Here is a 24,727-nt window from a genome sequence, read left to right as displayed (position 1 = left end):
ATGGACAAATAGTAAGTGTTCAGTGTAGAGGGTCACCTTGGAGCAGTTACACTCTCCTGTAATGTCAGTCTCTTTTTACTCAATTTCACTAAAGTAGGCTGTAAAGCAGTCCAGGCAGTAATGTAGGATGTCATATATATTCCTTTAATTATTATGATCTTCCTCGTAGCAATTATAATTTGCTTTATTGCAGATAACAGCAAATTGGTAGATGAAAGTCACTAGACTGATATGAAAAGTTGTCTATTGTAGCTTTTAGATTGAAAGTACAGCAGCTGGTTCTTGTTTAACCTTGCTTTTTAAATTCATAGATTATTTTGTAACATTAGTTAAAAAGAAATAAAAGACCATTAGAATGTTTCATAGTAACTATAGTGCATAACAGAATTCACTGGTTTGTCTGACTGATAGACAGCACGTGAGAGGTAGGCTTTCCTTCAGTAGCAGAAGAAGAAATCTCTATATGAATGAATGTCAGCAGCATCTACTGAATACTTTTTTCAGACTATTTGAGAAAATTCACCTTATTCCTTGCATTGCTCCAAAAAGACTGTCACACTCCTATATTCCTTTTGACAGCATACCAATTGTGTTGCACTTAGTTGTCCATATAAAGGAAATTGTGTATGGGACTCAGTTGTTTTCCATTTCTGGTGTACAGTCATTAGGTTGGTTTATTGCTATGGTTAGGGCCATTATTGCTACATTTTTTTTTAATACTCAGAAACATACATATTGAATAATCTCTTCGAGGTCTGTCTTTGTAAAATTTGTTTTTCTTTCAAAAATGGTAAGGGGAACTGCAAACATAGCTCTGTTGAATAACCAAGTTCCACAGACATGCATTGGCTTTGTTGTTTTTTGTACCATAAGCCCATGGAAAAAAACTATTACAATATTACTACATTTATTTGAGAAAATCAGTATATGCAAAAGGCAAAAATGGCTTCCAAAAGTCTTCTACGGGGTCATTTTTGTAGTAAAATGCAAACAGTACATTGATGGGAGATGCCAAACCCCTTCTGTCTGTATAGCACATCATCAGTATATAATTCATCAAGTTAAAATATAATTTGAACAAGGAGGACATAATTATTCCTTTTCATTTAGACCCTGAATGCAATTGCCCTCACAATCCTTGTATAGTTTGTTATCCACAGCCTAGCAGATAATGGAGAATTCCCTTGGCCCCACCAGTGCTGCTGTGAAAGGTGAAGCGTTCTTTTATGCTCTGAATGTGTCTGTTGTGGAGGGCTGTGACTCATGGCAGAAACAAGATTTGTTTGGTGCTAGGTCTGTATTTCCTGCCTCATAAGTACTGGGTTTTGTAGTCTTATCCATATGCTCTAGTTCACTTGTGACTGTCATACACTCCTTCATACACCAGCAGTGGAGGCAATGCTTGGAGGCACCTGCTGGCACTGTGGGTGTATTAGGTGACATGTTTGGCTTCCTTCCACTCCCATTGTGTACATTGCATAGGTGTTGGCTGATAGGCCAGCTGCATTCTTCCTGCTGGTTAAAGGAATAGGACAGGCTACTTGGTTCAGGGCTTTAGGCTGTTGGGTTTTTTTGAAGTGATTGTGGGGTTTGCTTTTACTTATTTTTATTTGCAATTACTCTATCAGATTGTTAGTATTTTAAAACAATTTAGTGAAGGCATACTTTAGAATTACTAAGACATTGGATGAAACTGGAAATAGAAGAAGAGAGATTGTCAGAGGTAAATATTTCACTGTAAGGGAAGGAATTATTTTATCAAGTTCGAAGCAGTTTACCATGTCACTATATTCACTTGCTGACAATATTAAAGTTTAGCTTCTGATACCTTTCAGTGCTTTATCAGGGGATTTGACATTTGTGTAAGGTATCAGTAAGGACATAAGTACATAGGTACAGTTGCCTTTGTTGATGCCAAGGCATCATAATCCAGAAAATTTATGGCAGGATTTCAACTTCAGTATTGCCAGAAATAAACTTAAGCCAAGGTGGAAGTGTCCTTTTTGAGAGTTCAAATCCTTCTTGGAATTGCTTTTCTCATTCCCTTCCCACTTTTTTGCAACTAAGCATTTACCATTTTTGGAAAAGGTTGGCTGTACTAATATACCAAACTCACTTTTCCCTTTCTCATTGACTTGAAATTGAGGTTAACAAAGTTAATTCCAAGCAAGTAGTACATACAAATAATGATTTCTGTCCCAAAGAACAGCACTGACTTGAAAGTACGGAAGTGCTGATGCTCTTGCTTTGTGCGAGAGCCCATAATGACAAAGTATTCTTGTCAGAGGATATAATGAAACTATAAATTGTTTTCATGACTGCTGTGGTATTTGGTCTCTTGCAGAGCACATTCAGAAAGTATTTAGTGCCACGTTGTATGTCAGTAACATCAGAAATAGAAATAAATGCTTTAGCATGAGCAGTGTCCAGTGATGGGTGAGAATAATCTGCTGATTGAACATCACGTTAGGGGAAAGAAGTTACCTGAAAGTTCTGATAGGTAACATTGAGGATGACATACACGTTACTCTCTTCCTCTCGATGGGGAAAGGCAGTGAAGCATGTCGGACTAATGCAGAACACCTTAGATTTGCAAGTTCTGCTCTGCTTTGTGCATGAACCCTGCACATGAAAGGCGGTGGCTGGAGGGGAAGGTTCACCTCTCCCTTCCCTCCCCATTTAGGTGTTTGCAGCATTCTTCCGTTATTTCCTATTCTTTTGCCTCAGCAAGCACGTGCCTGTAGTATCACACAGTAATTAAGTTTCTTTTACCTGTGTCAATAGGGTGTCACACTGTAATCGTTTCAGACTCAAGGTAAATTTGGTTAATGCTCAAGCTACCCCTTCTCCTGTAACATGGTCCCATTTCAGTGTTCAGAGCCCAAAGGACACTGCTGGTAGTGAGGAAGAGGAGGGCAGTGGGAAGTGAAGTGGGAAGGGCTCGTTGCTACCTGAGAGCTGGGTATTGTGAACACAAGTAGAAAAGGGAGTTTGCAAGTGCTTCTTCCTTCTGGCAGCCTTCCCAGGGCTGCTGGTCAAATTGCAAGGTTCCTCATACTACTGCATGTGAGGAAAAAGAGGAGAAACTCAAATTGCAAAGTTTTTCTAACTCACAGTGGTCAGGTGAATGTGTAGCCTTACAAATTATTTCAGGCTTCCAATACAACAGATATCTTTCCCGTGATTATTGTTAATAAGCTAAGACGACTTGTGACAGACTTTGATCTTGTGCAGAGTCTTCCTCCATTCTTTTAAGAGAACTTGAGCCTCTTGTATGCAGTACTGGCTGGGGTAGAAATGGCTTGTTACATTTATGGTTTTTTTCTCTTTTGCAGTATCTGGTGTGCAAAAGGAAGCTCGAAAGTAAAAAGGAGGCATTGCTAATCCTTTCCAAAGAGCTAGACACCTGTCAACAGGAAAGAGACCAGTACAAGCTTATGGCCAACCAGTTGCGGGAACGACACCAGTCTCTGAAAAAGAAGTATCGGGAGCTGATTGTAGGTTGTTCTTTATGAACACTGTATAATTGGGGGACAAAGTTGAACCTCAAAAAAATGGAAAGAAGTCCATAATAATTGCTGCACAAATTGTTTAGGTACTTGTTTGCAGTAGTCCTGCAGCTGTACAGCCCTGATCATATTATTACTCATTTGTTCTGCATTGATGAGGTAGTGCTTATTATATAAGACACAAAAAGACAGTGCGTGCTCTGAAGAAATTACTTTCAGTCATAATTCTATTTAAAAACTGACTGCATTATTATTATTCCACAGCAACTTAATGTACCATTATGAAAAATAGTTCAACATCAGTTGGTAATGACCTGCTGTTCTAGAAATGTAAACAAATCCTCAACCTTAGAAATCTTTTGGAGTTGAAGTTAGTATTACTGGTATTCATCAGTAGCATTTTAGAAACAATTTTGATAGCATTTTAGTTAAAATACATGTTTTAAAATTTGATCCACAGAGTTAATATAGTTGCTGGTTTGAGAAATAAGTTGCCAATAGAATATGTCCATTTATTTGTAGGATGGGGATCCATCGCTTCCACCTGAAAAGAGGAAACAGGTAAGATTTATTTTTCAGTTGATGTTATTTATCTGCTACAAAAGTACTTCACAAAAGAGTAAAAATATTAACTAAGAAATCTGGTAAATCTGGTAATCTGTCTATTGAAAAGCTTAGTCTTTAAGCTGTGACTTCTATTTTCTCTTCACATTTCACTCTGAAATACCTGAACTATCATTATTTAGAATATATGTCTATTGCTTTCATATTCACCTGAGACTGAAATTGGTCAGTGTACAGAGATTGCTCTCCTTGTTTTTTATCCTTCTGTATTGAGTCCTAAAATGGATTTGTGACAGGACTTTTCATACTGAAAAGTAATCTGGGAATGCATTGTCTGCATTCCATAATTGTTAATTTATTGTTGTGAGTGCTGTTTTCCATTAAGTATTCTCCCAGACCACTTGGACTCTATGAGTTATAAATGCTAAAACAATGATAATTGCATTTTATGGTTCCCCTGAAAAACTTTTTGCCTGCTCACATGCATTTTTGTTCCTTGAGATTCACGTAGTGTGTCCCTGTTGTGGAATGTTGGTTGTCACACTCTTAAAATTGTCTTAATTTTTAGAGAAAAACACAATGTGTGGAGCAGGGAGATGAGGACAATCTAAAAGAACAAAAGTTGTTGCTGTAATTGCTAGTCCTGAAAGTCTTCTAACTATGTTTAAAACATGGTTATTACATTCTCTTAATGGATCAGTAGCTTTACTTATCATCCTTTTCCTGGGAGTTTGCATATAGTTCTTGCTATTTTCTTCAAATTTAGGGCTTAGGGTTTTGGTTGGTTTAAACTAAACTTCCAGAGGCAATATAATTACTCCTTCAGGCACTTAAACAAATAGCTGCCAAGAAGTCAGTGGCTCAGTGTAGAATCATTTAACTTCCTCATTATTTAGCATAATTTATTTGCAATTCTGGTATTTCAACAGAATTCTAATAAAAGTTTATGACTAGATATGTTTGTGCATTCTAAGTGTTGCTGAGGAATGTACAACTGAAAGGAAGAAAACCAAGGCACTATATGGATCATTACAGAGATAAGTAGGAAGGGAGATTTGCCATTCCATAGATGTTGTTCTAATTAATCTTTCATCTTCCAAAACAAATAAAACTGACACTTGTTTCTAAAATACTAGCCAGATTCGGTCTAAGTTCAGAAGCTGCAATTATATTAAGTGTTGGAAATTTGTTTTACCATGGCGAGTGCCTGGAAAGCAATTTAATAATCTACCTAGGAGTTTTGGTGGGGTTTTTTCTGAGGAAGTTATGTATTCATGCTAGATAGCAGTGAAAGAAAGAAAATCTTGTCTTCAAATGGGGTCATTGATAGGTTTCCCCCAGGAACAATATATGCTTTAGGTTGTACAGTAATAGACTGTTAGTGCACTTCCTGAGTTTTCATTTTCCTGAGAAGTGTGTCTGTAGCATACAAGGTGGGTAACCTAGAGTAGTTAGGGCAACTCTTTTGAAGAAGAGTATAGTTTTGCTTTGAGAAATGCATCAGAGAATAATAAAAGAAAGTTATGAATATTTTTCCATTATTACCGTACATACATTTTTTAGCATTTTCTCACCTAAGAAAGAGTGAAGTCCTCTGTGCCCTTTTGTGCTTCTTTCATCCCCTTCTTGCCCAGAACCATAGCTTCCTGCTGGGAGAAGTTTGTCATCTCAGTCAGTTTATGACAAGAGATCTTGATCCTCCAATGAATTTTGTGTGACACAAAGGTGCATGTTTTCATGGTCAGGAATGAGATGAAAACCAATTTGCTATGTGTTGTGTTTGTTTGCCACAGCTGAGAAATTATTGCTGAAATTTCAATTTAGAACTTAAATGTAATAGGTGGGTTGGAATTGCTACTGCCTTCTCCTTCTTGTTTTTATATTTCACCTTTATTGTCAATTATGCTTTGTGACTGCTTAAAGTGTCTTGTTTTCCACACTGTGCCTTCTCATCCTGTTTTGCAACACAGAATCTTCATCTTTTTTGTGAAAGTATCGTGTAACCAGGCATTTTCTGTTGGCAAGCACCGAACTCAAAATTAAGTGTTACTTAAAGGTATCTTAATATGCAGTGCTCTGCAGTGTTTTCCCTCTCAAAGTTGTATTTGCATCTCTGATCTTTTCCAACCTAAACAACTCTATGATTCTGTGGTGATTCTATCCAAAGACTGCTCTGTGTGTATTGTCTTCTGCCAACCAACAAAGAAAATGAGAAACTGTGCTACTGAAATCTCTTTTTCTACAGTAGGTGTTTAACCATTACTGTTTTTACCACAACTTGTGAACTGTCAGTGCTTTCCTAGCCCCTTGTGCCAAACACTCTCAATTAAATGCTGTGGTTGAAGGTAGTTTTTTATGTCTTGTGGTGTCAGGTGTAGGGTAATTTTTTGATAAGTAGTGGAGAGGTGAAATGTTTCAGGAAGATAGGAATAACGAAGAGTGTTTTTATGTTAAAATTCACCAGAGATGGTAAACAACAGACACTCCCCATTTTGAACGACATATTAAAATATTGTTCTGCCTACATAGCCTCTGTTGAGCATCCTATATAAATAGAAATTCTACCATTTTACCATTCTGCAGTGATATATATTTATATGCATTAGCTGTGATACAGGACATTTTATTGGCAATTTACTAGATGTCTGTTGGCCAGTGTTGCCACACTGGGAAACTTAAAGAAAAAAAACATAGTTAAGATTTCTAACTTGATATATACTGCCTATTATTTTCATCTACATTGCTTAAATTTTCAATATACCTTCAGTTTGGGAGAAGCTTTGCCCTTGGAATAACAGATCAGTGAACCTTTGACCTTCTATATGAAATGGAAGTTCTTTTAATACAAATGAGATCTTCTGGATAAACAAAGGTGAAATAAAATGCATGTTTAGGAAAATGACTGTACTGGGCCACAGTCCTAAATATGCTTTGCTTAATTTGATCTCAGTGAGACCACTCAGTTGGAGAAAATGGGTTTACACTGGGCCTGTGTGTCAAGAATAAAGCTGCAATGCATATGTTCACTGGTGAGGCCTTATATTTGTATTTTAAATGTATAAGGAATCAAATTAAATAGAACTAAACATTTCAAGACCACAGAGTGGTTGAGGTGGGAAAGCAGCTCTTGAGATTAACTAGTCCAATCCTCTTGCTCAAACAGTGCCACCTAGAGCAGGTTGCCCTGGACCATTTTCAGTCTGGTTTAGATTATCTGCAAGGATGGAGACTCTACAGCCTCCCTGAGCAACCTGTTCCAGCATTTGAGCACTCTCACAGAAGGGGACGGTGTTGAGATACCTGCAGGTACTGAAGTAGCTAAAATCGCTCTTGAGGACCAGAGCCTGTGAATGTGAAGCTTCTTCCAGTTGTGTAAAGAAGGCCTTATCTACTGCTTCCTGATCTAGAGCAGATACCCAGTACAACAGCATATTGATCTGCCCACAAATCTTGACCCAAAAGCTCTCAGCTGACTTCTGACTTGTCCAAAGGCAGGGCTTCATGCTTTCCAGTTACTCTCTCAATAAAGGGCAACCCCCTTTCTCACCTTCTTGCTAAAGTCTGTATCCCTCCATCACAGCACTCCAGTTTTGTGAGCTATCACACCATTACTGCATGATCCCAATGAGATTGTAACTCTGTAACTGCACACAGTCTTCCCCATGCTGCATGCATTAGAGACCTCTGAGGGGCATCCAAGTGTGCTGGTTCTGTGCTGCTTGAGAGCTTTCCCACAAGGCTGTTCTATAGGAACTTCCTTCTCTACATGCCTGTGGTCAAAGAAATTACACTTCAGCTCAGTTTCTTTGTGAATTGCTATGTCCCTTCTCTTCCCATCATCCCAGCCTCTTGATTTGTCTACCCTATCCCAAGTTTCCTTATTCCCTCCCACATAATTTCTAGAGTAAAACTCTCCATATGAAGTTGGTCGGCCTATTGGCAAAGATCCTTTTGCCTCATGTAGTGAAGTGGATCCTGTGTCTCCCAAGCAGCTGTTGAGCCTTAGAGGGGTCCCATGGTCATAGAACCATCTTTGAGGCTTCTGGTACTGAGTCTCATAACATAGTGATGACATAGTCCTAGTACAAAGCACAACTTGATAACTAATCTCTGGTGAGGCAAAAACTCTCACCAGAGAACCTACATGCATCGTTCCTGAAGGTCATGATCCTTAATGCTATAGTTATCCATAGGTGTCCCAAGGGGATTCATTCAAAACCAAGACTGACTGCTTCGAGGGGCATTGATATCACAGCAGCATGGTACCCACTCGCTGAGATGTTGGTCACACAGTTTGTTTACTGCTAATGAGTAAGTCCACGAGCATGGCTTTTTGGGGCAAGCACAACATCAGAAGGACCAGAGGTTCCAGACAGGGGTATGTTGTGACATACCGTAAACTGACCCATTTTGATCCTTTTCACTTCCAGATTCTAAGGCACTGTACTCAGCTGTCACAATTCACTTCTAAAAAAACTTCAGGGATTAATTTATCACTTTTCTTCCTTCCTTTTCTTTTTCTTTCTATCACATCATCATAAAAAATTACTAGTGTGACCATTTCTTGTTAATTAATGAATTCAGGAAGTTTTGCTAGCCTTGTGCTAAGGTGCAAAAGCTGCATTCAGAGTTGTATGAGATAAAATTTTCAGATAAAATACACTACAGGGTAAGCAGTCATTTTGTATTTATCTCACAGTTGTGCTGTGATGATTAATGTGATTTCCTCCTCTCTTCAGAGGGATTGAAGATGAAAAACGTTATGCATGTGCCCAGCTTAGACCTATGAGCTTTACTCTGGTTTATAGGTGCATGTGTTTGACTCCCATAGTGAGCAGTTGGAAAACAGACATATTGTTTGCCCTTGCAACACATAGAGCAATATTCTCATGGATTTCAGAATGTGCCTGCTCCAAAAGCATAGCCAGTAGAGAGAGTTTGTTTTCTGGACACTGAAATTTGCTGTTCCATTGATCAGAGCAGGTGGCAGTACGCAAAACCTAGAACTTGTTAGCTACGCTAGCAGTCAGGCTTTGTGAAGTGACACTGTTGTTTCTTCAACAGATAGGTTTTACAATAAACAGAGAATCATAGAATCATTTAGATTGCAAAAGATCTCTTAAGACCATTGAGTCCAACCATTAACCTAACACTGCCAAGTCCATCACTAAAGTCCAGGAGAGAAGGTTAGGAGAGAAGTGCTTATTCTCATAGATGTGATAGTTCCTCGTCAAAATTTGGAGTGCTGTTCAGACCTGATGTGTACAACAACCTCTCCTCTGGTTGCTGGGTCTTATCTTAATGGACCAGAGAGACACTTTTTCACACCCCTACACCTGAGTACTCTCAACAAATATCCTGTTAATTAATCATTCAGAATGTTTAAGGAATTTTGATTCTTATTGTGCATTATCTCAAAGTTTAAGATACCCTGAGGATCTCAAGCAGCTAAAATATCTCTGATAAAACAAGCCAATGATGCGATCTTTTCTTCTATCCTACTGCAGTCTTTTTGTAAGCACAAATTAATAATTTCTCTTTGATCGTGTTTGTCTGCCATCAACAAGAACTTGATGACTATATGAAGTATGAGGGGACAGAAGTATGTTTTTGAACATTCCCAGTGAAGGAGCTTCTGCCAGTTTCTCATGACACTGGTGATTCATACTGACAGCCTGGGTTGCCACTTATGTGTATTAACAAGTTGTTTTGCAAAAACTGGCCTCGTAAAGGACTGTGTAGTTGATGTTATCTTTATTAGGTTTGTCAGGCTCCAGCAAATAGGTCTGTATAGGCAGTGTTTGGCCTTGTACAGCACTATCCTAATCTAACACAGTGAAGACTGGTTGAAAAGGAGGGAAAAGTATTTATTTTATGTGTACTCCTAAAATGGTTTTTTGGTTCTATTAATTGACGCTACAAAAATTCCACTTGCTGAGTTTCTCGAATGTATGTGAGTGTGAGGAAGTCCTTCTTGTTTTGCAGAGCCTTATCAAGTTTTGACTGGTGTATTTCTATGGTGGGATTTCTACCTGGTTCTCAGAGCAGCAGATACTCAGAGGAGTGGCTGCTTGGCAAGGCTTTGATTTTTTGCTGTTGTTTTTTGGTGGGAAAATATGAGCCATATCAAGTGTGTTTTGTTTTGTATGCCCAGGACCTGTAATTTCAAAAGTCTTCTTTATGTGGTTTTTCAACTTAAAGAGAAAAATACAACAATTTGGGGATTTTATTGCAAGGAAGCTAGTGCTAGGGCATGTCATCAGTTCCTCTGTCTTGAACAGTTGTAGCTGGTAAGCAAAGCAAGCTTTTCTGTGTTAATTCAGCCATTGCAATCATATGAATGCATTGGAGGAGAAGCTGCACTTAAATTTGCAATAAGCTACACCCATCAGGTGTGCTTAATGTTTCATCAAATTTTTTTTTCTGTCAGCCCTGTAATTCAGTGTTCTTCTTTGTTTGGAGGTGTGGCTGAAACTGTAAACTGCAGTATAGGAATGCTTGTTTATATTTAAAAATACTTTTAAACTGTAAAGGTTGGAAGATCCCCCTCTTCCTTCCCCCTTGCCAAATTGCTTTTTCAGGCAGTACCCTAAAGGCAAAAAGTCCTTTTTTTTTTTTTTTTTTTTTTTTTAAATGTCGGATAAGATTTATGTGCAAGAGAATTGAGAGCTATATTAAAGACTGTTACTATCCATCATTCTTAAAGTGGTGTGAAGAAAAATAACAGTGTGTATGTATAGCTATATTTGCAAAATTGTTAAAGGAGCCAAATTCAAGTGTAGTGCATAATGCCAGCAATGACTATTTGGAGTTACTTTTTTTTTCTCCTTCTTCTTGAGTCATTGGTCAGTAGTGAGCAAAGATCTGTTGCTGCCTGACAGGTGTTCACTGGCTTATGGTAATAAATATTTATATATTTTTTTTTGTCAGTAGTTTTGGATGCTCATCTGTAGCGAAATGTAAGGTCCTCTTTCACCTTCTATGCCAAAAAATGTTCTTGGAAATTTTAATGAAGTCTGAGTGGAAAAGGATGAGGTCTAGATCCCATCCCACTGAATCTTTCCCTCTGTGGTCTGTTCTGATCTGTGGTGCTTTTTCCCCTATGTAATAAAGGTAGGCACTTCCCACTCAGCATTCTCACATCAATCTTTTTCTCATTTCTTCCTAAGTTCTGGTGGGATTGTTGGCTATGGTTGCACTTGCTTTTGGTCAGAAGAAAAAGGAGTATGGGAACAGTTTCCTATGTCTAGCAGTGCAGTGGAGGTTTGGACTGTGCTCAAATCGTGGTTCACTGGGAGGGTGGTCATGCGCTTGAAGAGGCTCCCCAGAGAAGTGACCATGGCACCCAGCTGGGAAGAGTTCAGAGGGCATCTGGACAACACTCTTAGTCATATAGCTTAGTTTTAGGTAGTCCTGTGAGGTGGAGGAAGTTGGACTTGATGATCATTAGGGGTCCCTCCCAACTGTTCTATGAGCCTATGATACATACAACCTTCCCATGATGGGTGGATGTAAAACAAAATCTTGTCATGCTGCAGAGGCTCCAGAGTACCCACCAGAAATGGAATGTGGATAGAGCTCTGGAAGGTTGTCTGATACAGGATAGTTAATCAGAGACAGGAATGAAGCAATGTGTAGTGTTTGAAACAGTTGCATTGATAGAGGGTAGGAGAAACAGTTTCCACTGCTGCAGATTGTTGCAGAGGGAAGGCAAGATGAGCTAGCAGAAAGGTGTTCATGTCTGGGTTTTTCCCTGTTTTTACCCAGGGCTCAGAAACCTCTCTTCGTCACTACTTTAGAGTTAGTTTTACATAGTGTGAGTGAAAGAAGTAAAGTCTTTGACAGTTTCAGGAGGTTTTTTTAAGGCTTCACCTTAAATCAAAATAAACTGTTGAAGAAATTGAGTCTAGAGAAGCTGAATTTGGCTAATTTTCAGGGAGTTGTTGTCTGTTGCACAGGCAAATGATATGAGCTTTATTGTCTGCTGAAGTAACTTGTCTTGAATTTCTAAGTGAATTCCATGTTTGTTCTATGAATATTGAAAAGAAGTTGCCAAGTGGAAAAATGAATTGCCTTTGTCCTTGCATAGATTTCTCCCCTTTCCTCAAAAAATAAATAGTTGCAGGTTCACGAAGCCAGTCCTCCATTGTTAGTTTTATCATCTTTCAACCATATGGTATGTTTTCTTATATATGCCAAAGAAATGGTACCAAGTCCAGGTGTTGTTGAACATATCCTCTTGGCTGGCTCTCTTTAAGCCCAGTAGAGCACTTTTGAAAAATCAAATATTTCTCCTTCTATCCACATCTCACCGAGAGCTTTAATGAGGTCTTGCCAAAACCTTTAAAACTCGGAACAGTCTAAATTATACATTGTATGGAACCTCTAAGCCAGAGAAATGAGTAATTGCTGGAGACTACTTCTGTGACATAGCTTGGTTGTTTTAGTTCAACAGAAGTATAATACAAGCCTTGCAGTAAGGAGCCAGTCTATACTTAGCTCATTGTAATGCTCTTGGCATGCTTAAACAAGGCTGGTTTATTTTGGTGTCTAAAATTCTTCATTTAAAGTTTCTTTCAAAATCTCTGTCTCAAGTATAAAGGTTTTTGTCATGTTAAGTCATTTATATGACTGACAAATAAAATTCAGCATAGAATTGCAATCCCAGAGAAATGATTTTAAAGGAAATAAATCAGAGCAGGAAGATTTAGTATAGGCATGGTAATGCCTTTCCTGCAGTTACTGGGAGCCAGGTTTTGACTACAGATGCTAAAATCCTGGTGTTGTGGTTGTAAACACTGATTAGTGAGATTGAGTTCTTTCCAGGTGTTGAAATTACATGTGCTATTGCAGTGTTAGGAGTTGTTCCAATTCATCATAAAAAGGGACTTTATAAATAGAAGTGTTTCAGAGAAGTTTGTGCAAATCATGTTCCTTTTAACTAACTCAGGCTTTATTGAAAGTCAGCTTCCTTAAAAAAAAACCTAAAAAATTGCATCTAAGCAGTAGCCATAGATACTTCAGTTTAAATACAATTTCGTGCAAACATGGGTTCTTTGTCTTCTTTCTTTTAGAGAGCCTTTAAGAAGTACTTCTAAAACCATTGATTGAATGTGTTCTGAAGATCCTTTATTCATTCGTTGTGTAAATGGCTATTACACATTTGTTTATCATGTACAGAAAAAAATCATTCTACTAAAACATACTTGAGAAACCTTTTGCATTGCTTGAATGGTTGTTGTCTTGAAAATAAAATTAGAGGCAGCTTAGTTTTTGTCCTGTAGTTGACTATTTATGGGGGAGGGGCGTTGCCATTACACTCTTTTTCCAAATTATTTATTTACAGTCTTCACATTTGTCAGTAGTTTTAAAAATGCTTTAAACTGTGGGAGATTTACCTTGCTTTCTTCTGAACTTTTGGTCTCAAAGTATTGGAAGTACAGAATTGGAAGTACAGGCTTGTTGTTCATCAAATAGGATGTATCAGTTTCTCAAGTTATTTTTCCTATTTAAAAGTTTGAAGCTATTGCTAATTTAGACCAACTGGAATGTGGAGTTGGCTTCTTCATATAGTAGTGTACAAAAATTGCAGTTGATTATAGTTTAATAGTCTAATCCTGCAAATGGTCAGATGCATGCATGGCTGTGTTCATGTCAATATCCATCTTAATAGATTCATCCTAATATTTCTCTTAAATATAAAGCAAGACGTGGAAATAACAGTTGTTAGTAGACAAGGGGGCAGACTGCAGTAATGGCTATTAGATACCTTGTTGGTTTGATAGTGAATGAGTTGTAAAGATAAAGCTCACAAAAACATCCCAGGAGACTGTCAAGCGGTAGTGAGAATGACTGGGTAAAAGAGCAAGACTGAAAAAGAGAGAGGGTTATCAGAACAGAGAAATGGGGGAGCTGGAAGAGAAGCACAGCAAGTGGGAAATAGGGAATCTAAAACTGAATCTAAAATACCATGAAAGAGCTGGGAACAGCCAGTTGATGCACTGGCCTCAAATCCAGGGAGTACATGGAAGGGTAGCTCAGAGATACTGACTCATGAGACTTTACCACGTCACGCTTAGAAGATCTAGAAATTCTTTTTTAATTTCTTTTTATACTTTTGAGATTTATGGCAATGGATGACACACAGAGCTGTCCATAGGCAATGTCTTGAAAGGCTGCACCTTAGCCACTATGATTAGAACTCTCTGATGATGACATGTTGTCAGCAGGTTTTTCCTGTCTTGAGTCAATGCTTGTGTATTTGGGAGACATTGTTAGGATAAAATACAATAAATTTATCTGTAGTATTTGCTTATTTTCAGGTATCATAAATAGGAAGGGAAGAGATTGCATTTATTTTTTGGTAGAGATCAAGCTGATGGAATTTAATAGTTAAATTATAGACCAGACTGCTTGCCCTGCTAACTTAGTAGATTAATGCGAATGATAACTTTTGACCTGATTATTTGGAGGATGATGGTGGTGGTGTTTGTTTTTAAGTTTTAGCTTTCACTTCTATTTTTCAAGAATCTGTGCTAGCTAACAACACAAATCAGGTCACATTTGAAGTTTTGTACTACTAGATATCGATGGTAGAGGGGCAGGGACTTCGGCTGACATCCTCTTAACTGGCTAGGAATCTCCTCTAAACACGTAAGGAATTTAATTGTATCATAGTTATTTCTCAGCTGTGCCTTTTGTCTAATTATATGCAAGTTAAAATTATTATTTTGGCAGCTTTGTATAAATATTGTCTAAGTAACTCTGCATTCTGTTCTTCCCACCAGCCAAGATACTGGAACTAGCATAGATGTTTTTGCTCTGTCTTGTTTGGGGTTTGTGTGCTGTGCTGGGAGTCTGTATCTCCACATACTGTTTGTATTTTCTATTAAGGATAAAGGAACCCAGGTGACTTTTGTTGTTTTCTCTCTAATGAAGTATGAAGTCTGGGTACCAACAACAATAAAGTAAAGATTGTTGGCAGTTAAGAAGTAATTCTAGGGTTTCTTTTCAATCACCACTTACACTTCTGACTTATGATTGATATTTACTCCTTTTCTAGGCAAATCTTGCTCAACTACTGAGTGAGGCTCAAGATCGAAATAAACACCTTGGAGAAGAGATTAGAGAGCTTCAGCAGAGACTGGGAGAAGTACAAGGGGACAATAAGGTATTACAAACTTTTTTTACTAGTAAATGGCATGAAATGTGTAAACTGGGCTGGAATTTTGCATTTACTTCTTAGGAAAACAAATAAAACAATGGACTACAGAACTTCTACTTTAATTACAATAAATGCTTAGAACAGTAGAACAAAAGAAGCTTGTATGGGATACCAGTAAGTGCAGCTTATTATATGTTTTTGTATGCTGCTTTTGCTCAGTTGTCCTTAGCTATGTATTTTGTATCTAGCCTTGCTTTAATGCTCTCAGACTTTCTTTTTCCCTTTCTATTTTTTAAAATATATTTTATTAGTGATATTTCCTCTTACAGATAAGTACAGATAAGCATGTCTTCTTCATCATGCGATAATTTTTAATTTTTTGCACTGTAAATGCAAAATTTTAGTAGATGATAAAACCAGAGCAGCCATAATTTTTCCTTTAAAAAATATGGAGGAGTTGATCACAAACATATATATTGAGCTTTGTATTAAGCCCTCATCCCATTACCCTTACATAACCAATTTATTTCATTGCTATATTTAGCAAGTTATATGGAACATTGCTCAAAATCTGCCATTTGGTATTAATCAAGCTCCTGTTGTCTCCATTAATTGAAATATTTAAACTCAAGCCAAATGTGTGTAACATTCACAGCTGGAGCTTAATGCAAAAGTACATTCAGAGATCAAACTAGTGAGAGGTTGAATTGGAGAGTCGAGGTGTTTAACAAAGTAAAAAATTGAAACAAATAATTAGTTATAACTTCTCTCCCTCAACTACAGTTTTAAAATCATAGGATTTTAAAATGTGAATAAAAATGGTGTGACTTTTAATTAGTCAGATGGAGGGGGTTCTTTCCATTTAAGTTTAGTTATTTTCTTTTATACATAAGTATATTGTGATTATGTAGTTTTATTCATTGTTTTTCACAAAGAACTCCCCTGAATGTGTTCAGGGAGCTGGGAAAGGGTCAAGCAAGACCTGAATTTGTAGTGAGCATAGCATTCAGCGTAACTTGCTCAAGTCTTCAAAGACCAGATTTCCCAGTGTTTATTTTCATTTGCATTTTACTGTTTGAACTGTATTATGGTGTAGAAGTCAGTGCCGTGCAATTCCACAGTACCAAAGGTATGCCATATAGCCTTTCCTAAGCCAGTCCTGAATAGATACAAGGGTTTGTAGGTGCAAACAGAACACAAAGGTAGTAAAACTACAGTATATTTAAATATCAAGGTTATGTACCAATTCTAATTCATTATGAGACAATATGATCTTGGTAACATAGAGCCTACTTCTTTGTACTTGAACTGGTGCTGTTTATGTTCACCTTTGTGGGTTAACTTGGTATTAGCTGATCATGCTGGTATTCTCAGCATGAATTTAAATTCATTATACTCAAAACAAATGGAAAAGTACAAAAAGACTTATTCTGCCCAGTGTGCCCCTCTCCGAAAGGTGCAAAACAGTGCATCGCTAAATAAAGTGTCAGAGGAAAGAGCTGCATCAGACACGGATTAATTTAGACTAGGATTTTCATTTTTGGAACACATTATTCACTTTCCTAGTAAATGAGAAATAGAGCTTATTTTAGAATCAGGTTGCTGTTTTTCAAAATGCCTAAAAAAGCATTGCCATCTCTCTGAGGGATTTAACACTCTCCTCCTGTGTCAGATTTCTCTCTCTACAAGCTTCAGTGATAAAATTCTAGTGTTGTTCCCGAAGCCATTCTGTTCTGCTCATCAGTTCTCCTGTGCTGGCAGCTGGGCTACTTCAGGCACTGGAGTCCAGATAATGTATGGTATATACAAAAACAAAGAACTATAATAATTTGTTTGTTCTTACATTTTTCCTCTGCATCCTTCTCACTGCTTTTTCCAGAGTGAGGGAGGGCATCCTGCCCAGCTGGTCTACGTCAGCCTTACTTCTGGCAAGAGATGAACAAACAGCTGCTTTTGCAGCAAGTGAAGCTGCTTATGGATGAACAATTCTGCCTGTGTCTGAGCAGAGGTGACTCATGCAGGCTTTGTCACTGAGTGGCAAGAGCTTTGCAGGACTAAAAAAGAAAAAAAACCTCTTTAAATATCACACATCAGCTCTGTTGATAAGGAAATGTTTTCTTGGCTTGACTTGTTTTTCACCGCTTTAATTTTTGCTGCAAGTAGGGTGCAGTCACTTGGATTAGAAGGAGACCTTGAACCAGAGACATTTTACTTGTTGAAATCATGTTAAGCACGTCATCAGTTAGGCAATAACGAATTGCTTGCATTTGGTTTAACTGGACTAATTTTTTCCTCTAATTTAACTAAAATTTTGTTGGCACAAATAATAGAACTTCTTCAGACAGTCTCTGGGAGGATTTGCTGCTGCAGTTTGAAAAATAGTTAGACTGCAGCGCTCCAGCAACAGATATCTATTTTTATGATTGATCACAATCTCACTAGCTGTGACACGTGAAAACTCTTCTATGTTTGTGATAGTTATTTGTAAATCTTTTTCCTTCCTAATGTCTTGGCAGCAATGCTTGAAAACAATTACTAAAACGTTAGAAGGAGATAGTTAGGAAATCTAATTCTCTCTCGTAAAAGGGAAAAAATGGAAAGCTCAGGAGAAAGTGGAGACTTCTGCAAGACTAGATGACTCAGTTGCCTTCCTTGAATTCCTACCTACACAAAGAATGGCTTTTGTAAGCTGCTGAGAGCAGCGCTGAGCAAGAGGAAGGTGCACAGGAAACAATGGCTGCGGTGTTACTGCCAGTTCCTTATTGCCAGGCAGACAATCATTCATGCAGCAACAGTGGGAAATGTTAAATGTGGCGTGTGTGTTTTGGCAGAACTGGGACTTAAGGTAGCACATTTGCATAGTTTTAGTCCACTTTTTAAGATTTTGTAGTCAACGTGGTGAAGACAACTGCTGTCAGTGACTGTGGCTAAACATGGTAGTTTCTGCCTTCCACAAAGAATTTAGTGGTTTTGCTTGTTTTCCTCTTCCTTCTGCATGTTTTATTGATAATCAGGAGTGTCCAACTTCAGCGCAGGCATTGTCTGTTGACTCCAGGACTGCACAGCACCTATCCCAGTGAAGCTTGTTTAGCTGAAAATTATTAAGAAAAAGCTGTGATATTAAAATAAAAAGACCAGTGGCTTGCAGCACTGGATTGTTTTGATTAACAATCTATGGGTTCTTGACAACCAGGAGCTCTCTCTGGTAAGGTGCCATTAATTTAAATCCACTCAGCTGTAAATGCTGTTCACAGAATCCTGAGAGGTAGTGTTCACCTATTCTCTAGGTGCAAAATGAAGTTGAGCGTTCCTTTCCTCAGTGATTTCTGAATGACAGAAACAAAAATACAGCAGCCAGAGGGCAAGTGTATAAAGTTTATAACAGAGCACTAATATGAAATAAACCCTTAAACCTCTGGCATAACAGTGTCTCTTTGGGTCACAGCATTTTCAGGGAAAGATTTTATAGCAGGTGGTGCTGCCTCATGAGACATTCGCAATGCAGAATTAAACGACTTGGCCTGTTCTGCCCTGTCAACTCTCTGATTGGCCAACTGTCTGGAAGAAGCACTCTGTTGTTTTATGGATTGGTATTTTACTTTATTTTATGTATGTTAATAATGCGGCTTTTACTGGCTGAATTTGGAAAGCGTTCTTTTCATAAGACTTCATGTTCTTTTTCTTTCTTTTTTCCCCCCCCTCAAAATTAGTAGTAAATAAAGAGTTCTCCTTTTATTGGCAGACTGTTTGACCTTGCAAGTTATAATTGCTTGCAGTTATAATTGCATCTCATGCCTCACCCACTCCTGGGCTGGAGAAAAGTTGGTCATAGTGCATGAGTGACAGCTCTGATCCAGTTCCCAGCCTGGTGTCGAGCATTACACAGAAGTTTTGTTCTGCTGCAGGCACTGGAGGCATTAGTAAAGTGTTATTCCCCTTCCTATTTCCAGTTTTTCTGGACAAGATTGAGACCTCAAAATGTTATTACATTTTTTTTCTTGTGGCCTTTCTCACTAGTGAGAGATTCTAGAAATTAAATTATTGTAGCTGAATTAGATCATGTTACCACACGTTTTGTTCATTAGGCTTTTAGCATTTAAAAAAAACAATCCAGTAGCTATGAAGCCATTCCAGGATTTGCTAGTTACCTTTTTGACTTATTTGATTTGATAAAGAAATTAGTAGGAGTTATATCTCCTAGGATCCATTCAGCCTTACTAACTGTGCAGTGGTTTGGTTTGTATTTTCCCTGTGAGGATAGGGAAATGTAGTTTGCCAAAACAAGTTACTTTTGTGACCATAGCTTCCCCTGAACAAGTGAACTGCTTATCAGAACATGTTGTACTGCTGGCTTCAGTGACTTGTGCTGAACTGGAGCTGAAATAAGTGAGGAGGATGATTTTGGTAGTCTGTCTTGCATCAGCAGGATTTTAATTGGCACATTGCAGCTATGGTGACTGGCATCCCATAAATACCAAAGACAGATTTTAATGTACAATCTTCTACTTCAGAAGATTGATTTTTTTTCTATTTCTGCAATATAATGATGTACATTAATTCCTTGGTGCAGTCAAAGATACAGGGAAAGTCAGGCTGGTTATTGTAGTGGGTTTCTCTAGTCTCTATGGAGCTCCTACAAATGAGGCCATGGGGAGGCAACACTTTTGCCTAGATGCACTCAGTATAAACAACTGTAAATGCTGAATGCCTTATAGATTGGTATTTAATACTTCATGGATTTTGAAAGGTCGTTGCTTTTTGCTTTGGATATTGAACATAAATGTGTAGTAATTCAAATTAGGCTGTTTTCAGCAGTCACAAAGCTCATGAGTTCATTAGCTGCTTGAGCATTTTGGCTGAGTCCTTTTGTTGTCCCATTTTTTGTTTTTGACATGAATTAACTTTTGTGAGTAGATTAAAAAACTAATGCATAAGCAAACGTCTTAGCAGCTGTTAATACAAATTTTGCACTAATGTAACATGGAGGGGTTTTTAAGTAAAATGAAGCTGGGCAAGCCACTTCATGCTCTTTTATTAAACAGGAAGAATTCTCTGTTGCAGACAGTTTTAATATTTACATATGAAAAGGGCTTTCTGGTAATTCTCTAGTTTTTGTCTGACTGGAATTAGTTCCTGTCACTCCTAAAATACATTGACCATGTGTCTGTGTTTACTTGGTCTCTCATCATTTGTATACTCTAGTGACTGCTGTTGCAGGGTCTGGTTCAATTCCTGTCAATGCTTTGACCGTTCAACTGGAATTTTTCACTGAGAACAGGATTGAGCCCTCAGCTCAGAAGATTCCCTCTGGTTTAAATTATATCAACTCTTTGGCCTAGAAGAGCTGAAATCTAGGACACCTTTACTCTTTCTAATACAGATGTACTCTGCTGCTGCAGCCTGTGTTCTTTTGCTTACCAAATCCTGGTTTTGTCATGGCAGCTCCTTCGAATGACTATAGCAAAGCAAAGACTTGGAGATGATGAAGTTGGGGCTCGTCACTTTGCAGCACATGAACGGGAAGACCTTGTTCAACAGTTGGAGAAGGCTCGAGAACAGGTAATAATTAAATGGGCATATAGTGTCATGTTTTCCAGAGCTAGTGCAGTAGCAAGTAAATGGCTTCTGTTGTGTTTGAAGGGCTGGTAGCTGATTAACATTGCAAATAGTGGGGAAGGTGTTGGGATTTTTACTTAAATAGTCCTTATTGAGCACTAATTTAAACATGCATACATGGTTAGAGTGAGTACCTAGTCTCAGAAATGCCTTCTCTAGATTATTGATTCTCCTTTTTCATAGTAATGTCCAACGACAATTTGTGACAATTGAATATTGTCAGTTAATGTCAGTGAAAGGGACCCCTTAGTGAAAGCTGTTACAAGTATTCAACACACTATGCAGTGGCTGATATATCTCCTAAAGATAGTCTCTGAATCAAATTTTCTGTAGAACTGTTGTTAGTCTCATCTTCTTCCTGCCTCTGAGCTATTTCTTCCCCTCTTTGGAAAAATTCTCACATCAGTCCTCCTTTCCCTGCCTCAAGTCTGTATTAATACTATGTACCATGCAGCATCCAATTCATCAGACTCTTTCCCTAATATGGATACATAAGTTTCTGGGCAGTTTGGGCGGGTTATATTCTCTGTTGTTCCCACTCTCATTCCTACCTATCAGTTCCACCTTGAATGAGCCATTCTGTGATCCAGGAAAGGTTCATATTTCTGATTTTTCAGTCTTCACTGAACTGCAGCACCATTTTGCCTTACCAGAAAGGCTGTTGGGCTTCTTCCAGGGTGATCCTCTCTGCTAACTCTGTTCCCAAGCTCATTCTCTTTCTGTTCATCACCTGACCTCTTTCAGTATGATGACCTCTTCACTGAACTGCAGCACCATTTTGCCTTACCAGAAAGGCTGTTGGGCTTCTTCCAGGGTGATCCTCTCTGCTAACTCTGTTCCCAAGCTCATTCTCTTTCTGTTCATCACCTGACCTCTTTCAGTATGATGATCTATTGTCCTTCCTGGCTTATCCGTGTTTTCTGAGGTGTGGATGGAGACTTCTGAATTCATTGCAGACTTTTCTCACACTCACAGTTTCATCTCCTTGGAAGTTTGAAGCTCTTTGTCCTTGAGTATCTTTCATACTGGACTTCTTCACCCTTCTGCTTGATAGCAGAGCTCACCCTGTTGCCTCCATGCTGGCTTATTTTGTACTTTTTCTGTTCTTCTTCCTATTCTGTGAAACTTCATTGCTCAAGTCCCATATTAGTATAAATTCACACTTACAGACCTTTTTTTCATTTGCCAAATTTGACAGATTCTTATTCAGTTGACTTAATTCCTGGAGTCCTAGAAATTATATACTAAGATGAGCTTAATATGTTTGTAGCAGAATTATAGTAGGGATTGATGTTTCTTTTGCTGTTACATTTTAATTGTTTTCTAGAAATTTTGTAAAACAAATCTAACTGGTAAAGTTACTTAACTTAAATTAATGAAATACTGCCAAAATAGAGTGAAAGTACCTGAGGTTATGAGCTTTGAAAAGACTTCTGACTGTCCAAAATCAATCCTGTTCAAACATGTGCTTATTGCTGTTTTCAGGCTGGGTGCTATGTAATCTTTTGTTTAAGTTTTAAAAGAGTGATGCAACTCTTCTTTCTTCTCAGATTGAGACTCTAAGATATGATCTTCAGGCTGCACTGGATGAGTTACATGATGTGAAAGAGGAACGTTCTTTTTACCAAGATAAGTCTGACAGACTAAACCAAGAGCTGAATCATGTCTTAGGAGGGCATGAAAACCGTATCATTGATGTAGATGCTTTATGTATGGAGAACAGGTGAGTGCATTGCAAACCTTACCATTTCCCTAGAAAATACAGTGCATTGCTGTAATAGGAGCATCAGGTAGTCAGTCACAACAAAACTTCAGAGAAAATTTATCCAAGAATACAAGTTAAGAGATTTTGGTAATTGTTGTTGTTTGTACTGTAACTAAGCAGCAAATATTGAGAAAGTTAGGCTGCAGAAAGTTACCAATATTGTATTTGGCTACAGAGATGTCAGTGATGTTCCCAAATAGAGCTAAACATGGAAAAGGAAGAGACGTTCAGACCTTTTTATTCCCGTCACTGTATGGCACCAAAAGAAAGAATATTAAAAATTTGTGTCTTGAGAAACTCCTAGTGAGCTGTAATGGGCTAGTCTTGGATTGAAAACAAGGACTTTGAGTACTCTGAGTTAATACTTTCAGACATAATTTTCACCACAGGGAGAGGTGGTCAGTATGATTTGCCAACAGAATTTGCTGGTGAAATCACCCACGTATTCTTGCCACTTCCTTGGGAAAAGAATATGTTTTATGGTCTCCACTAAGAATGACAGAGAGAAATCACTGACAGAGCCATAGCAGGTACCTCCCTTAATGTCAACAATTACCTTAAAGTGAAATAGAACTTGTAAGACACTTTTCATTTACAAAGACTTATGCTTCAGGTAAGAAAGTCTAATACCAAAGGCATTACTTCTTCCCAGCAGCTTCAGGGTTTTTTTCAGTTTTGTGTGGCCTATGGAATTCTGTATGAATTTAAACCCCCTGCTCCCCTGAAAGTGGCATAATTTTTTTTTTTCTAAAATAATTAAATTGTCACTAACCCTAACACAGCTGCAATTGCACTACGTGAAGGAGAATATTTTATAAATCCTTTATACATAAAAAATGTATTTTCCTATGTGGAAATAACTGTCTAATCCAAGTGCATAAACTGTATTAGGAAGAACTGTACTGTTTAATTTAACTGTGTGCCATTTTTCAACTATATTGTTAAATTTTCTACTTTGTGATTGCCAATGAGAAGTGCCAAGTAAGTGATGGATATTGCAATGCAAAAGTTCTGCACAACTGAGTGTTTTGTTGACATATATACAAATCTTCACGTGTCCATCTCACAGGCCTTCAAGTACAGAGGACACACATAAATGCTTCCTGACTATTTCCTCTAGACGTAAATATATTCTTTTAGCTTTCCTCCCCAGAAACCTGAGGACCAATATAAAATAGTTGTGCAGCATGCTTGACAAATCTAACAGGAGGGCAACCTCCTGTTCTGATGCAATTTTTTTCCGTACTTAAAGTTTTATGGGGTCAAGAGCAGTAAGATTCTGCTATCATATCCCTCACGGAACTGCAGAGGGAAAAGAACTCTCAGTAGTTCAAAGAGAGGACATGCCAAGTAGTAAAGAAGACTGCTTAAGGCGGTACTTGAAGGTAACATGAAGTAAAGGATTACTTCTTTTTCAGGTATCTTCAAGAGAGATTAAAACAACTTCAAGAAGAAGTCAACCTTCTTAAGTCTAGTATTACTAAATATAAGGTAAGATTCTCTCAGTGTATCATCTAAACTGTGCTTCATGGTTCATGGAAGTTATTGTTCATTTTCATTTTATATGTATTTAAAGAGCAAATTTGTGTCTTGCAAGAAAAATCCACCATTGACATTCTGACAATATTATTATGTATATGTATTACGTGCTCAGTCTTCCTCGTAGGCTTTTTAGCTGATGGTAGTACAAAGGGGTACCTATTAACAGCATTTTGAATAATTAATTAAATACCTTTTTTTAAGTTCTGTGGGGGAACTCTCCTCTTTCCAGGGGCAGGTAATCAGCCTTTCAGCCAATTGGTAGGTGAAAAGTAGCAGATCGTGCAGTGTGTGGTGAATGACTGCAGCTGTGCTGCTGTCACAAGAAAATCTTGTCTCCCTGTCCCCTAATGGCTGTGCTATTTCTTCATGTATCTTAATAATCACTAAGCCTTCATTGTTCTTCTATTCCCGGGTTAAGGTATATGCTGTTTTACATGAAACCTTCAGGACTGAGTTTTGCTCTTCCCTGAAGCTAAGCCCTCTTATTTTCTTCTGATTTTGGGGAGTGGGAGGGGAGGTCTGCTTGTCAGAGCAGAGAAGGATAACCTTAGGATTGTCAATAGGACT

At 38.0% G+C, this 24,727-nt stretch overlaps 1 protein-coding gene across 5 annotated transcripts in view; it reads left to right on the top strand.

Moving 5' to 3' along the window:
* The window catches only part of CCDC149 (coiled-coil domain containing 149), a 51,026-nt gene that overhangs the window by 4,071 nt on the left and 22,228 nt on the right, over positions 1 to 24,727 (top strand). For all 5 annotated transcript variants that reach the window (XM_051789851.1, XM_051789850.1, XM_051789849.1 and 2 more), the window contains exons 2-7: positions 3,336 to 3,497; positions 4,032 to 4,070; positions 15,136 to 15,243; positions 20,680 to 20,796; positions 22,404 to 22,576; positions 24,037 to 24,109. In XM_051789851.1, coding sequence (XP_051645811.1) covers positions 3,336 to 3,497; positions 4,032 to 4,070; positions 15,136 to 15,243; positions 20,680 to 20,796; positions 22,404 to 22,576; positions 24,037 to 24,109 — 672 coding nt within the window. The remainder of the gene's footprint in view (positions 1 to 3,335; positions 3,498 to 4,031; positions 4,071 to 15,135; positions 15,244 to 20,679; positions 20,797 to 22,403; positions 22,577 to 24,036; positions 24,110 to 24,727) is intronic.

This window comes from Manacus candei, unplaced genomic scaffold (assembly GCF_025592945.1).
Source record: "Manacus candei isolate 608988 ecotype Guabito, Panama unplaced genomic scaffold, ASM2559294v1 h1tg000028l, whole genome shotgun sequence".
Taxonomy (NCBI): Eukaryota; Metazoa; Chordata; class Aves; order Passeriformes; family Pipridae; genus Manacus; species Manacus candei.
This window is presented reverse-complemented; position numbering and strand designations above follow the sequence as displayed.